The sequence below is a fragment of the Myxocyprinus asiaticus genome, chromosome 49, assembly GCF_019703515.2.
Source record: "Myxocyprinus asiaticus isolate MX2 ecotype Aquarium Trade chromosome 49, UBuf_Myxa_2, whole genome shotgun sequence".
Lineage (NCBI taxonomy): Eukaryota > Metazoa > Chordata > Actinopteri > Cypriniformes > Catostomidae > Myxocyprinus > Myxocyprinus asiaticus.
Genome location: NC_059392.1, coordinates 299,099 through 316,041, shown reverse-complemented (window position 1 = coordinate 316,041; position 16,943 = coordinate 299,099). Strand labels below are relative to the sequence as shown.

General features: G+C 39.3%; 2 protein-coding genes across 2 annotated transcripts; both read right to left on the bottom strand.

Annotated features, from left to right (window-relative positions):
* Positions 1-88: 88 nt before the first annotated feature.
* Positions 89-12,151, bottom strand: LOC127437942 (ATPase family AAA domain-containing protein 3-like). The gene is made up of 16 exons (XM_051693113.1): positions 11,886-12,151; positions 11,324-11,400; positions 9,348-9,449; positions 9,203-9,262; positions 9,048-9,117; positions 8,806-8,971; positions 8,627-8,696; positions 8,388-8,543; positions 8,254-8,310; positions 7,996-8,121; positions 7,792-7,916; positions 3,821-3,872; positions 3,665-3,735; positions 3,280-3,447; positions 787-895; positions 89-572 (listed from the first exon to the last, which is right to left on the bottom strand). Exons 1-16 carry the CDS (start codon positions 12,076-12,078, stop codon positions 303-305), a joined length of 1,872 nt encoding a protein of 623 aa, XP_051549073.1. The 5' UTR covers positions 12,079-12,151; the 3' UTR covers positions 89-302.
* Positions 12,152-15,118: 2,967 nt separating this feature from the next.
* On the bottom strand, positions 15,119-16,779 carry mrpl20 (mitochondrial ribosomal protein L20). The gene is made up of 4 exons (XM_051694015.1): positions 16,566-16,779; positions 15,678-15,788; positions 15,522-15,599; positions 15,119-15,429 (listed from the first exon to the last, which is right to left on the bottom strand). Exons 1-4 carry the CDS (start codon positions 16,650-16,652, stop codon positions 15,256-15,258), a joined length of 450 nt encoding a protein of 149 aa, XP_051549975.1. The 5' UTR covers positions 16,653-16,779; the 3' UTR covers positions 15,119-15,255.
* Positions 16,780-16,943: the final 164 nt, after the last annotated feature.

The window sequence follows — 16,943 nt, the reverse complement described above, 5'->3', positions numbered from 1 at the left end:
AAATTGATTACATTCATTGATAACGAATGCAACCTTATTCTACATTTTTACCATTTCTACTTGAAGAACAGACATCATGAGTCATTAGAAATGAAAATGGTTTTACTGTCAGACATAAAAACATTTTACATCTCATTTCATTTGGAATTTGTTTCCGGTATTTATTAACAGTGAAGTTAAGTGTCATTTACACAGTCATCTGAGTGAATATCTTCCTAACAGACACAAACATGAACACGACACACATACGATTTAATTTTCACTCTGATAATTCATGAAACAGATGCTGAACTCTGACACGGTTAAACTGGCGAGCCGTCAGTGGTCTTCTCTGTGGCTCTGCCCTCAGCTTTTTGCTCTGATGTCACTTCCTGTGCCGGTGGCGAGGGTGTGAAGCTGATCTTACTGGATTTACTAGTGGTCTCTGGATTCACCGTTCGCCCCTCGTTATCCAGAACACCCTCACCATGCAGCCAGTCCATCTTCTGTCGGTGCTGACGAATCGCGTCATCTACTCGCGCGTCAATCATCGCTTCTGTGAGCACGCCGTCCTCTGATGAGTACGCCGCCGCCTGAGAGAGAGACCCATGAGCCCAATAATTCACACAAATCCTTTAACAAAAATACAAGCTTCACATTTCTGCTTTTAAACCCTCCAGTACAATAATCCCATAGACTTCTATTATAAGTTTAAAGTATCTTGTGTGTTTAATTGACTGACTGAATGAATCTGGCCATTTAAAGATTAACTATATGATTATTTATGATGTTAAAAGTGCAACAGACCTGCCAGGCGACTCCTAGTTTGGAGATCTCTCGTCCAGACATTCCCTTCACACGATTCGCGATTTCAGAACACTTCAAACCGTAATCAAACTGAGCCAGTTTCAACCTCCTGAACACACACACACACAAACACAGTAATGTACAACCCCAATTCCATAAAAGTTGGGACAGGGGCAATTTAAGACTAATTACAATTTGACGAGTTGAAATAAGGCGATGTGAAACAGGAGATGTTAAACAGGTGAGGCAATCGTGTCATAGTATATAAGGAGCCTCCAAAAACAGCCTAGACCTTCAAGAGCAAGAATCATTCGAGACTTTCAGCTTCAGCAAATAATCCAGAACTTTGAGAACAATGTTCCCCAAAGACAAACTGGAATGATTTTGGGCATTTCACCCTCTACAGTGCACGATATAGTTAAAAGATTCAAGGAATCTGGTCAAATCTCGGTGCGTAAAGGGCAAGACGAAAACCACTTCCCTCAGACGTCACTGTCTTAAAAAACATCATTAATCTGTAATGGATATCATGTACATGGGCTTGGGATTACTTTAGTAAACCTTTGTTAGACAACACCACTCGCCGCTGCATCCACAGATGCAAGTTAAGACTTTACTATGTAAAGGAGAAGCCATACATCAACACTGTCCAGAAGCGCTGCCGACTTCTCTGTGCTCGCTCTCATCTGAGATGGGAAGTAGAACAGGGGAACTGTGTTTTTTGGTCTGAAGAATCCACATTTCAAATAGTTTTTGAAAAACACAGCCGTCGTGTTCTCCAGGCCAAAGAGGAAAAGGACCATCCAAGCTGTTATCAGCGTCAGGTCCAAAAGCCAGTGTCTGTATGGGCCAGGGGTGTGTCAGTGCCCATGGCATGGGTAACTCGCACATCTGTGAGGGCACCATTAATGCAGACAGATATGTACAAATTTTGGAGCAACATATACTGCCATCCAGCACCATCTTTTCTAAGGATGTCCCGGAATCTTCAGCAGGACAACTTCAAACCACATACTGCCCGGATTACATGTGCATGGCTGTGTGAACAGAGAGTGCGGGTGCTAGATTGGCACGACTGCTGTTCTGACCATCTCTAATTGAGAATGTGTGTTGCATCATGAAGCGCACAATACGGCAATGAAGACCATGTACAATTGTGCAGCATAATGGATGAATGGGGGAAAATTCCACTTTTTAATCTTAACAAACTTGTGTCTTCAGTGCCCAAATGCTTAATAAGTGTTATTAGAAGAAATGCTGATGTTTCACAGTAGTAAACACTCGACTGTCTCAACGTTTTTGGAGCATGTTGCAATCATCTGATTTTACATTTCTGTACATTTGAAAAACAAAAAAAAAATTTATTATATATATATATATATATATATATATATATATATAATGAAATTCACAAGGTAAAACATCATATTATGTGTAGTTGTGGTGCTTTCAATATAGCAAAGGCTGAATATAATTTACAAATCACTCCTTTTTGTTTTTATTGTCATTTTGCATACTGTCCCAACCTTTTCATATTTTTTCAATCATATTTCTCTTTGCGATTCTTTTTTTTTTATCCCTTTTTCTCCCAATTTGGAATGTCCAATTCCCACTACTTAGTAGGTCCTCATGGTGGTGCGGTTACTCACCTCAGTTCGGGTGGCGGAGGACAAGTCTCAGTTGCCTTCGCTTCTGAGACCGTCAATCCGTGCATCTTATCACGTGACTCGTTGTGCATGACACCGCGGAGACTCACAGCATGTGGAGGCTCATGCTACTCTCCACGATCCACACACAACTTACCACACGCCCCATTGAGAGCGAGAACCACTAATCACGACCACGAGGAGGTTACCCCATGTGACTCTACCCTCCCTAGCAACCGGGCCAATTTGGTTGCTTAGGAGACCTGCAGGAGTCACTCAGCACACCCTGGATTCGAACTCACGACTCCAGGTGTGATAGTCAGCGTCAATACTCGCTGAGATACCCAGACCCACTTTGTGATTCTTTTGAACTGTGATATTAGGGAAACAAAATAAATTGTACAGTCACATTCCTGAGAATGAGAGCTTTCATTTGATATATGATTTGTCTATTTATGTTCTATGTGAAAGACTTTTATTTTCATATAAATATTTCTACCGTTACCTCTAGGGGTGCTAATTTTCAACGAGAATGTTTTGAGGATTTATTTTGTTATTTTAAGTAACAAATGCAGAAGTGTTATCTCTGAAAAGTCCAGATTGTAAGCTTTCAAATGATACCTCATATGCCTGACTTATTTATACAGAGACTTTAACGTTTTAAGTCTAAAAGTTTTCGCAATATAGCGCCCCCTGATGGGTCCATAGAGTTTAAGGGGTTAATTTAATTAAATATTGTGTAATATGTCTCGAGTATTGTCAGTCTGAAGAAATAATGGGTGAAGAAAGAGATGTTATTCATCACACTAGAAATGAAAGGTCGAGTGTTTGTGATCGTTTTACTCACTGGCGTCCTCCAGTGGCGGGTTCAAGTACGTATCGGTCAAAGTACAGCCGCACGAGTCTCTCTCTCTCCTCCACTCCCGGCAGCGTGAAATTCACGATCTCATCGATTCTGTCATTTATTGCCCAATCAAACTGCTCCGGCTGATTACTGGCCAACACCAACATAAACCTGCGCACACACACGTCATAACACAATTCAATAATGCAGCAGTCTCCTCAAACAAAACACAAATCTATTTCAAAGATTTTACACCATGAACAAACAAAAACACTTTGAGTACTTTAATAAAAATCTACAGTTTAATTTGAGTTTGGTGCAGTTTCTGATAAAAATACAACATTATTTATGTAAACTGATGAAATAAAAGACAGACGGTTGTGTTTACTTGTTACTCTGTTCTCCGGTGCGATACAGGAATGCGTTTAGAGTCGCTCGCAGATCTTCACTGATCTTCTCCTGAAACACACAAACACACGTGTGACAGCTGTGATTTACAGTAAAAACACAAATGGATAAAAGTGAATATATAAAACAAACTAACAGTGGATCTCTTGCGCAGGAATGCATCAGCTTCATCCACAAACAACAGCAACCTGCACACAACACACAACAACACAACTTAAATCACAAAAATACTAACAAAATCAAATATTAGATTAGGGTTCAATATATTTAATATATTGAATATTTAAAATGTATAAAACATACCCATTCTATAATAAGATTACATCACAGATAATTAATTAATTACTTTAGTAAAACATTACATTTCAAATTCTTGTAATCAGATTACAGTTACTAGCTTTAGTTACTTTAGTTTCTTTCATGGATGCAAACTCATGAGGGGTGAAAAAGGTGAGACTGGTCCACGAACATGTTTTCCGGTGATATATATATATATATAAAAAGAAAAGCTAAAAGCACCAATTCCAGTGATTTTAACGATTCAAGTATAGCAAATTACCTGCACAACTGTGCAGAATTAGCTGCAAAAATTACGTTTATTTTAGTGTCGCTTGCTTCCATTTCACAAATTTGTTTTGTTTTAATAACTGATTAGTTCAGTGACCATGTCGAGAGATTCCACTAAGAGCATCTTATCATCTTATGTGTCATTGAATCATGAGTCGTTCAACACTGAAATCTACCAAGAGACTTTATAGTGTGTAAGCATTATAAGAACAAAGCAGATCTATCATTTAATGAGTTTCAATAACGTCCTTCTTTATTCAAATTTGCATGTCTACAAATCTACTGACTTTATTAGAATATTTAAGAATTATAAGAACAAAGCAGATCTATCATTTTTCTACAGTATTTAAACTGCTGAGCATGACTTTTATCAGAAAAGACATCAATAATAGTCTAATAATAATAATAATAATAATGAGTTTCAATAATGTCTCGTGAAGCGCTTTTCACATGACTTGCATCAAGGCGTCAACGTTCCGTTCAACGGCAGTGTCAAGCGGCACTTTGCCCTACCACATTAGAAGCGTTGCAGAAAGCGTCACAAAGGGGCGATTTTAGGAGTTTGCCATGCAAGAAAGCGGGAGATGTTCACAATAAATATTGAAAACATGTTTTTAGAAGAGAAAAACCCAGCAATTGCTATGATTACAGAAAGTAATAAAAGGAATCTTATTGTTTTTTTTTAATTATTATTTAATTACTGTAGTTCAATAATTGGGGTCTCTGGACACTCGAAAACAATAAGGTAAAATTTAATTAAAAGAAACTGACAAGTCAATATCTTCATAAATTTAGACAGTTTTTAAATAGTGTTTGTTGCTTTGAACTCTCAAAGACATAATTTGGGAGGCAAAAACGTGTGTGAAAAACACTTTGATGTGAAGTTGGAAATGAGGTTGCGCTATCGTGTCACTTCAAAAACTTCTGTGTATTCGCGCGAGTCATGTGAAAACCCCTCAAAGGGTATAAACATCAGTCACTTTTACACATTAATAGCTGTTCCACCCCTTTCTCTCCTTGATGAACAGGGTAGACTCACATGCCGATACCGAAGTGAACGAACAATGTGTACAAATGAGAAGTTTCACGAGTGCTTCAGAGCCCTTCACGCTGCATTCCTGTCAGACGTAGAATCACTGTCACATGCTGCTAGAGCCAAGCACGCGATTAGCCGCTGCTGTAATCAATCAAGCGGGAGATAGACCGAAAACTCTTCAGATCTGTACGAACCACAAAAGTGACCAATTTTGGTTTCAAACAGGGCTGTAACCACAATATACTTTGAGGGGGACAAGTCCTCCCCAATAATCAGATATGGCCGCATTGTCCCCCCCAATAATTGATATCCTTGTTGCTGTTCTGTTGCAGTTCATTATGCACCACTGTCTAGTTGTCATTAAGTTGTTGCAGGAATAAGATAATGGTTTAAAACAAGTTTCATTTTTACAGCACTCAGTAGTCTAACACTGCAATGTCATATGAGATAGCCAATCAAATCGATGAAGGCGGGACTCAAATTTAAGACGCTAAGCGGGAACCTCGTAGATTATTCCAGCACCACGCATCAGCAAGCAGTTCAGGTTAAGAGTGTGTGTGTCATGTAAGACGCAACATGCAATATTTGACCACTGTTTTATGATTGAAATGTTGCACCGACCGACATTAACTTCCAAGTCTGCAAACTATTCACCATTTGGCGAAATTCGCCATTTTGAATTTAAATGTCATGTACAGTATGTGATTCGGATGACATTCATAACCGTGAATGTGAAAACATTAACGGAGCAGTTTTCAGCATATCAGGCTTAAGACAAAGAGTGAATGTGTGTATACTGTAAAGGAATTGAATGAATGTGGTAATCTGGTCCTTTCTGAAGTAACTTTTCAGAAAATTCCCTTGACAAAGCAGAGCGTTTTCACCATCAGATCACAACTAGAACATTAGACCTGTGACTTCAACTGTGCTTTTAGGTTGTGGCTAGGACAGTGTCATATATTTTTAATGCAAATATTATTAGGTAATAATTTAAAATCAATTTAAGATTTCCTAAATTATTTCTTTGTCTGCAATTCTGAATTTTTAACAGCATCTCCTAAGAGTCTTCTTTTATAAGAGACCATTTTATTTTGAGGATGAGCCCCCAGTTAAAGGAGTAGTTCACCTAAAAATGGAAAATGTACTTTTACTCATTTACTCACCCTTATATTGTTCAAAACCCACATCTTGGAACATAAAAATAGATATTTTAAGCATCTCTATTCCTTCTTTGAGACAGCACAAAAAAGAAAGACAATATGGCTGAAACAGGCAAACTGCTAGCAATGCAGACACAGTGTTTGTCTTGTACTGTGTGAACTTTTTTTTTTTTCACCCAATTTGGAATGCCCAATTCCCAGTGCACTTTTAAGTCCTCGTGGTTGCGTAGTGATTCGCCTCAATCCGGGTGGTGGAGGACGAATCCCAGTTGCCTCCGCCTTTGAGACCATCAATCTGCACATCTTATCACGTGGCTTGTTGAGCACATTGCCACGGCAACATAGCGCGTGTGGAGGCTTCACGCCATCCGCGCTCAATTCACCACGTGCCCCACCGAGAACGAACCACATTACAGCGACCACGAGGAGGTTACCCCATGTGACTCTACCCTCCCTAGCAACCGGGCCAATTTGGTTGCTTAGGAGACCTGGCTGGAGTCACTCAGCACACCCTGGGATTCGAACTAGCGAACTCCAGTAGTGGTAGCCAGCGTCTTTTACCACTGAGCTACCCAGACTAACCCTAGCCCCCTGTACTGTGTGAACTTTAAAAATACATGTATCTTTTAAAACCAAAAATTATAACATTTTGGGCCTTTATCGCATTTAAAGCCTTTATTCAGAAAATTATTGCATTCAGAGCCTTTACTATATTAAAGGACCAAAGAGGACTATTATATCTGTGACCTCAACACCCATGACCCCCCAACCCCAAAATGGTTTGGTCCCCCCCAATGTTCAAGACATGGTTACGGCCTTGGTTTCAAAACAGTGAATTTCACCAAAAGGTGAGGAGTTTGCATCCCTGTACTTGCGTTGCACATTAAGAAAACAATAATCTATATGTAGAATACACTTACAACATAAATTACGCTAATAATATTTAAATCTGTTTGCGTTTGAGACAGCTGAAAGGTGCGTGCCTCCTGACAAGTTAATGAACGAGGAAATATACACATTATTTTGAATCTGAGCGCAGAAACAAAAACTTTTCAGTGAAGTGTTTTAGAAAGTAATTAGTAATCCGATTACACTTTTAGAGCAGTTATTAGTAACTTGTAGTGAATTACTATTAAGTAACTCACCAAACACTGTTCAATATATAAAATTATTATAATTCTACATCCACACATTTAATATATGAAAAATGTTATCATGGAAATAGTGTCGCAATACAAAAAAAAAAAAAAAAAAAACCTCAATTGTCCAACACAATATAATTTCTAATTTCTCTTTGTTTTTATGTACAGACAGCACTGATGATGAGTATATCATGTATCTCACCCGCGGCCGCTGGTTCCCGCCCAATCAAACACTTTGTGCATCGCCGTCACTCCATCACGACCCATCGGAGCGACGTCACCGCCCGTCATGATCGCATAATCCATCCCAGAGTGCACTGCCAGCTTCTGCTCGACCAATCACACGCAGTTACACCAGCAGCCGGGTGACATCACCCTTAGAAGTTATTAAACACACGTGTTTTACCTTAGCGAAGAGTGTTTTTCCCGTCCCCGGTGGGCCGTACATCAGAATATTACGATACAGTCCTCGATTCTGACGCGTGTTTCTCGTGGCAATGGCGATGTCACGCACGCGCTCTTCCAGAGACGGCTACAGAGAGGACAATATACCACTCGAAACGTTACAACAGTAGAAATGTGTCGACTGCTATAAATTGAGCATTATTTCTAATGTAGTAAATTTAAATGACTTTTCAAGGAAAATTTTTAGATAATAACTCACACTGAGCACGACACCCTCGAGCGCGTCCTGCGGTTTACTCTTCAACCGCTTCACCATCTGAAATACACCACAGCGTCACACCTCACTTCCTCTCTGCACAGGAAGTGCTCGTCATATGAAGGTTTGTGTCGTACCTTGACTGGGTGCTTTAACGCTTCAACCACAGTGATTCGTGATGTTTCTCGTACTAACGATGGTTTCCCTAATCGAGCCTCGATGTATCGTCCAGCCACAGCGGTCGCGTTCCGCGCGGAGTAAACACCCACCGCCAGCAGCGTCAGTCCCGCCACCTAGAGGATCACACAAGCAGTGCAGGTCAATTCACAATTCATCTTACGTTAAGAATGAATCCAGCGAACGAGCTGAGACATACCGTCGCTGTGACTTTGTCCCAGTCAGATATAAACGCTCTGAATCCTTCACCAAACACGGCACCTGCCGTACTGAACGCACACAACAACAACAACAACAACAACAATAACCGTCTGTAACATCATAAACTGTTTGATTATTTTATTAAGAACTAAAAAATATCACTGAAAGTGTGAGTACCGTATAGACTCCAGGACCGTCTGTCGGTGTTCAGCTGCTTTCAGTCGGATCTGTTCACGGATGATGTCAGCGTTTTCTCTCTCCACGCGAGCACGAGCTTTAGACTCCGCCTCCACACGCAACATCTCGTTCTTGTGTCGCAGTTCCATCTCGTGCTCGATGGTAGCTATAAGTTTAAAAATATTAGTTAATTCTTTCAAGAAATTAAATGGATTATTGTTGACGGTGAGTGTGTTCGGCACCTTTCCTCATGGCCTCTTGTTTCTGAACGGACTCTTCTTGTCTGCGAAGGTTTTCTTCATTCAGGAGTTGCTGCAGATCAACACACAGATCTCGAGTGTTTACATTCACACTCTCTGCACTTTTAATTCAGAGTCAGAAACGGCACGATTCTCACCTGTTGTCGCAGCTGGTCATCGTATCGCTGGCGGGCGAGTTTATCCTGATATTGAGCTCTCTGTAGAAATCATTACAGTTACTGTCATTATTAATCACATCAGCACAGTAACACAGACATCGTGATAAACTCATGTAATTCTCACCGCCTGATGCTGTTTGGTTTCCTCATTCAGAGTTTTTCTGCGTTCTTCTGCCTGAACACGAATCTGATCTCCTTTCAGCTGCTCCACAGCCGCCTCGTACTCCTGAACCACACACACAAACATCTCGGTTCATCTGCAGATCAAGATGCTTCTTGGAATATAACAGATGGTTGTTGCTGGTCTAAGGTGCTTTAAAAAGTCGAAAGACCAATGAGAAACAATGTAAAACCAGCTTCCACCTCAATGCTTTTACACCAAACTTTCCGCGAATTTTCGCCACGATTTAAGATGTTGAATAGAAACAATGGATTCCTGTGGAGCCTAAACAACAGAAAGATGTTTAGCCCACCGACATTAAATGCTAAAGAAACACAGCTAACAATGTTTAGATCCCAGAACGTTCTGGGAACGTTCATTTTTGATTGCCATAACAGACATTCTAACGTTCTCTCGTGGTTCCCTCTAAATTTGGAAAATATTCCGCTAAAATCTTCCTAAAGTTTCCCAAATCTCTTGTATTTTCACATCTGCTCATTATAATGCATTCACATCCAATTACACTGTGATCTTTATTTCTACACTTAATTAACCCTTTAAGCTCAAACGGGCCCACAAGAAAAAAATTATTGTCAAAATATTAACAACTACACTCTTGACCAACACAAAATACTTATCATTTGAAAGATTAGAAGCTCTACTTTCCAATGCATGTAGACATTATGACCAAAACTGAACAAGTGCTTTAAAAAATTACTTTTGAAAGAGTAGAATACAAACAGCCTATGTGATTTACTCACAGACAAAAATATAGTGAGTAATATCTAAATATATGTCTTTGACAATTATGCTGGTGTTGCTTATATGCCGCATTTCACTTATAACTTCACAAAACATAAATGGAACATAAAATATCACATATCATTACTTAGAGGAGGTGATTATCTTTCAAATGAGTCCACACACAAGATAATCAGATGTATAGATCATTAGATAATCCACATGAAGCACAATGTTACATATGACCACCAGGAGATGGCGCCAAATACATGACACAGACTCAATGATGACTCAAATGACACAGAATGAAACTCATTCTGTGAAATCTCATTACTAAAATCATGTCTGCATGCTATGCAAACCTTTAGTCATTGTTGTGTTTGCATGTGTAATTAGTTCTTATGTACAATTATTATGTTTTATTTGTTTGGAGATGTTTATGGACACTATGATAAATTATTTTTGTAATGTTATAACTTTTGATTGCTTTGTCGTATCAACTCAAATATTTCTCAGATACAGTTGACAGTTTATCAGAGCCACCTTATTTACACCCAGAGATATATAATGTTAAATCAGAAAAATAAAAAAAAAGTACACTGGCTTAAATTTATTTTGTGATTTTTCAGCCGTTTCTTAGGCTGATAGTCTCAGAATGTATCATAATCTATACCATTAAAACATGAGAAAAATGTTCTTTACAATGATACGAAACACTTGACTTCACTTGTATTTATTTTATTTTTTAATTTTTTTTTAGTTATAAGCCTTTAATTTTGGGTATGCCACTGAAACGGAAAACCTTCAGAGCTTAAAGGGCCGAACACCGTACTGCACTAATTTCAGTCATTGCTGTCTATCAACCTCTCTGCAACACTTGTTTAGGTTGTCACACAATAACCTCCCTGCAACGTTCTGATAATGTAAGTTTATGGTTATAAAAATGTAACCAAAAGAGAACGTTCCTAGAACAAAAAAAATAACCAAATAGGAACCATAGGCTAACGTTAGGGGAACGTTCTGTGTTTGCTGTGAACTGAACTCACTATAAAGGAGTAAAAACTGATTGTCCATCAGCGCCACCTATTGAAAAGGGGTGAAAATACTTGCGGCGATTATTCGTCTGGTGTGAAAATCGTATTTCTCCAGTTGTGTATAACTTCAGTGTTTTAGTCTCAGTCGTGAAGTGTGTGTCGTACCTTCATTTTACTCTGATGCTCCATCTGAACAGTTTGTTCCTGCATGCGCGCCAGATCCAGCGCCTCTTTGGCATGACCTACGATTACAGCGATTACTCTTAATTAAGTCATTTCATATTTATGTTTCACTTATTTTTCTTTCTGAACAACCACGACAACAGTCGTTTAGAACTTTAATTTTACAGTTAAGTCGTGATCTCCTAACCCTGACCCTATAGTGACCCCAGATGTTTTGTCACAATTCAATTAGATGTAAAATTACTGCACCTTTAAAATCATTCACTTCTGTTTGAGTCAGGCACGAGTGGGGGGTGTGACCTTTGACCTCATGCCCTTCACATACTCATGACATTCAGATGAGAGCGAGCGACGCGACAAAACTAGAACGCGTCCATTATAATCAATGAAGCTGTCTAGCCTGCGTTATATTCAACTGTAGACAGATTTAATGCTTATCACTGGAGCGTTCTAGTCGCGTCGTCAGATGTGACGTCAGTCTGTCGCGTGATGACATCATATGTGATTATACATTCGGTTATTTGTGTATTGTTCTGGTACTCACGGGATCGGTCGAGATCTTTGGCCGCCTGCGCCGCTCGCTCCAGCCCGGTGGGGTCGAAGTTACTCCATTTGTCCTTCGGTTTGTCACCGGAGCCCGAGCCAGACCCGGCGGGCGGCGGAGGAGGAGCGGGCGGAACCGGACCCTCCGGCGGAGCGCCACTCTGACCTTTATTGAGCCCGAACAGCCACGACATGATCCGCTGAGAGCTGCTGAACCACCGGAGCACCGATCACACCGTCGCTACACGCGTGTCACGCCGCGCATGCGCACTTTGAGACACAAGCACTGCTGCTGCGCGCTGATTGGCTGACGCGCTCGTCCTTCCAGAAGGTCAGAGAGGAGACACGCCCACCTCAGTGCGTACGGTGGCCGAAAAGAGTCTGAAATGATCGAAACGTGCTGCAGTTTTGCTTCAGTTTCATCATCACTAGAGCTCTATTTTATCTGCTATTTGAAATTGTGATCAATAATTGAGGAAAATTATGAAACTTTTGTTATAAATGATTAAATTTTTTTAAATAAATATTTTACACATAAATGCAGATTAAAAACACACATCAGATATGCATCTTTACAATGAACTTTTACATTTTATTCTTTATTAGCCCTATATGTTTTTTTTTTATTTTTATATATATACAGGTGCATCTCAATAAATTAGAATGTCGTGGAAAAGTTCATTTATTTCAGTAATTCAACTCAAATTGTGAAACTCGTGTATTAAATAAATTCAGTGCACACAGATTGAAGTAGTTTAAGTCTTTGGTTCTTTTAATTGTGATGATTTTGGCTCACATTTAACAAAAACCCACCAATTCACTATCTCAAAAAATTAGAATACATCATAAGACCAATAAAAAAAACATTTTTAGTGAATTGTTGGCCTTCTGGAAAGTATGTTCATTTACTGTGTATGTACTCAATACTTGGTAGGGGCTCCTTTTGCTTTAATTACTGCCTCAGTTCGGCGTGGCATGGAGGTGATCAGTTTGTGGCACTGCTGAGGTGGTATGGAAGCCCAGGTTTCTTTGACAGTGGCCTTCAGCTTATCTGCATTTTTTGGTCTCTTGTTTCTCATTTTCCTCTTGACAATACCCCATAGATTCTCTACGGGGTTCAGGTCTGGTGAGTTTGCTGGCCAGTCAAGCACACCAATACCATGGTCATTTAACCAACTTTTGGTGCTTTTGGCAGTGTGGGCAGGTGCCAAATCCTGCTGGAAAATGAAATCAGCATCTTTAAAAAGCAGGTCAGCAGAAGGAAGCATGAAGTGCTCCAAAATTCCTTGGTAAATGGGTGCAGTGACTTTGGTTTTCAAAAAACACAATGGACCAACACCAGCAGATGACATTGCACCTCAAATCATCACAGACTGTGGAAACTTAACACTGAACTTCAAGCAACTTGGGCTATGAGCTTCTCCACCCTTCCTCCAGACTCTAGGACCTTGGTTTCCAAATGAACTTGCTCTCATCTGAAAAGAGGACTTTGGATCACTGGGCAACAGTCCAGTTCTTCTTCTCCTTAGCCCAGGTAAGATGCCTCTGACGTTGTCTGTGGATCAGGAGTGGCTTAACAAGAGGAATACGACAACTGTAGCCAAATTCCTTGACATGTCTGTGTGTGGTGGCTCTTGATGCCTTGACCCCAGCCTCAGTCCATTCCTTGTGAAGTTCACCCAAATTCTTGAATCGATTTTGCTTGACAATCCTCATAAGGCTGCGGTTCTCTTGCTTGGTTGCATCTTTTTCTTCCACACTTTTTCCTTCCACTCAACTTTCTGTTAACATGCTTGGATACAGCATTCTGTGAACAGCCAGCTTCTTTGGCAATGAATGTTTGTGGCTTACCCTCCTTGTGAAGGGTGTCAATGATTGTCTTCTGGACAACTGTCAGATCAGCAGTCTTCCCCATGATTGTGTAGCCTAGTGAACCAAACTGAGAGACCATTTTGAAGGCTCAGGAAACCTTTGCAGGTGTTTTGAGTTGATTAGCTGATTGCCATGTCACCATATTCTAATTTTTTGAGATAGTGAATTGGTGGGTTTTTGTTAAATGTGAGCCAAAATCATCACAATTAAAAGAACCAAAGACTTAAACTACTTCGGTCTGTGTGCATTGAATTTATTTAATACACGAGTTTCACAATTTGAGTTGAATTACCGAAATAAATGAACTTTTCCACGACATTCTAATTTATTGAGATGCACCTGTATATATATATATATAAGTACTTGTTTTATTTTTATTAATTGTACGTGTTGCTGTAAATTGTTCTTACGACATATACTCTGACGGATATTTGTCTTTTTGTCGTATTGGTTTGAAAAAGTTTAAATAATCATTAGACAAACTAATATCATGTATTTTTTATATTATATTACATTATATACAATATTCTGTAATAATCAGGATATTTATGGAATGTAATTAAAATTAAATATTATAGAATATCTATTTTACCTCTTTTTAGTTATAGCGTGAATTTGTGATTAATAAAAGTGAAGAATTATGATGCTTTTGTTAAAAATTTAGTTAATTTGATAAAATCTTTCATGTATTTAATTACAATATATTCAATATTATTTATTAATAATCAGAATATACACACACTTTTTATAAAAAGGAAATAAAATGTATTATAAAGTAGCAGGTTTTTATATCGAGACATTTCAAAGAATTTTTCCAATTATTAATTCAACATAAAACATTATTAAAATTATCATTATATAATATTTAATACAGAATATCTATTCTACCTATTTTTACTTATGAAACTGTGATCAATAATATTGGAAAATGATGCAGATTTAATTATTCCTATGTAATACTTGATTAATAATTAGAAGTTTTTACACAAAAAACACTAGCCATGTATCTTTATTATTTGTTATTATGGTTTTATTTATTGTATGTGTTGCTGTAAATTGTTCTGACATATTCTCATGGATAATTGTCCTTTTGTTATATTAAGTTGTATGCAATAAAAAAGTTAGACAAACTGAGATAAAAATATTTTTACATTATGTACAATATTATTGAATAATCAGGATACTTATTATACACACTTCTTATAAAACACATTATAAGTAGCAGGTTTTATATATCGAGACATTTCATATTTCCACTTGTTCTTTCCTCAGATTAATCTATTGTCAACGATCTGTACTGATCTTCTGGGCTGAAAGGTGGAGAGATTTTCACAATATATTTATGACAAAATCAACACAATGGCTGTTAAATAATGTTTTATTGGTTTATAAACACAGAAATGGCATTTATTTACACAGAAAGAGATCCAAACAAAGGACAGTCTAGTGATTCTGCGCACACATGATCAGGACCGTGAGCTCTGATTGGCTGGATTGATTTACTGTAGTTGTGTGATACGAGAGAAAACACCCGCCGGTTCTTTACCGTCGCCCAACGCGGCTCTGAGACCTTCCTGTTGGCGCGCGCGGGCGAGTTCTGTCAGCGCGAGGAAAGAGCGCGGCTCTGTGATTGACAGGTCACACAACACACGTCTGTTGAGCTGAACGCTGCTCTGTGAGGGAAATAACACACATATATATATATATATACATGTACATTCATGAATCATTCATCATGTTAATATGAACTATATCACACACTGACCTTCAGTAGATTGTGCACGAGCGCTGGATATTTCATGCCGTGTTCTCTGCTCGCTGCAGCGATGCGCGAGATCCACAGCTGCAGCACACAAGTCTTATTAGCATGTGATCGTTTATTTTCATATGTCTCGTGATAGTGTGTGTGTGTGTTGTGTACCGTTCTCATGTTGCGTCGTTTGGCTTTACGTGCTTTACTGGCGTAGACGAACGCTCTCCGCACCGCGCGCACTGCCAGACTGTAGCAGCGATTCTTCCTGCCGCGGAAATGCTGCAAAAACAAACACTGAAATTAAACAATATTTCCTCACTAGCACAACAAGCTTCTGTTAATCAGGCCGATATTAGGGGTCTGGGTATCTCAGTGAGTACTGACGCTGACTATCACCGCTGGAGTCACGAGTTTGAATCCAGGGTGTGCTGAGTGACTCCTGCAGGTCTCCTAAGCAACCAAATTGGCCCGGTTGCTAGGGAGGGTAGAGTCACATGAGGTAACCTCCTCGTGGTCGTGATTAGTGGTTCTCGCTCTCAATGGGGCGTGTGGTAAGTTGTGTGTGGATCGTGGAGAGTAGCATGAGCCTCCACATGCTGTGAGTCTCCGCGGTGTCATGCACAATGAGTCACGTGATAAGATGCACGGATTGACGGTCTCAGAAGTGGAGGCAACTGAGACTTGTCCTCCACCACCCGGATTGAGGTGAGTAACCGCACCACCACGAGAACCTGCTAAGTAGTGGGAATTGGGCATTCCAAAATGGGGAGAAAAGGGGATTAAAAAAAGAAAAAGAAAAAAGAAACAGACAGACAAGATGGAAAAAAACAGACTAATACACAAAAAGACAGTTAGATCTCCCAGACGTCTGTTTTACATCTGGAAAGCATCACAATCTACTTAACATCTGCTAAACATCTTAAAAAGATCAGATTTATACACATTCAAAATCATGTTTTATTGACATCCGAGAGGAAATACGTCTTCCAGATGTGAACACACGCATCAAACAGACTATCAGGGAATAATCTCATGTTTGTCTCGTCTTTATCTCACCCGCGCGCTCTTCAGAAGCTCTTGCACTTTCCAGTATCGGTCCGGTCCTCGGTTCCGAATCCAGCACGACAGCGTGAGGAACACCATGATGATCAACCAACCAATCAATCAATCAGATCGATCAGTTTAATAACGGTGATATAATGTACACCGAGTCACATGTGTGACCTCAACTGAGCGCACTGTACGTGTGACGTCATACCCGGCGTATCTGAACGTCGTCAGAGAGACAAATTAAAAGTCCTTCACAAAAACCTTCAAATGAGAGCAAATAATACAGTAATTAAAACGGGAGAGACAACACAACCTTTATATTTAAAATGGCATTTTAAGTGATTATTAACAGTTTGATCAATAAACAATTGAAGGTTTTGAAAC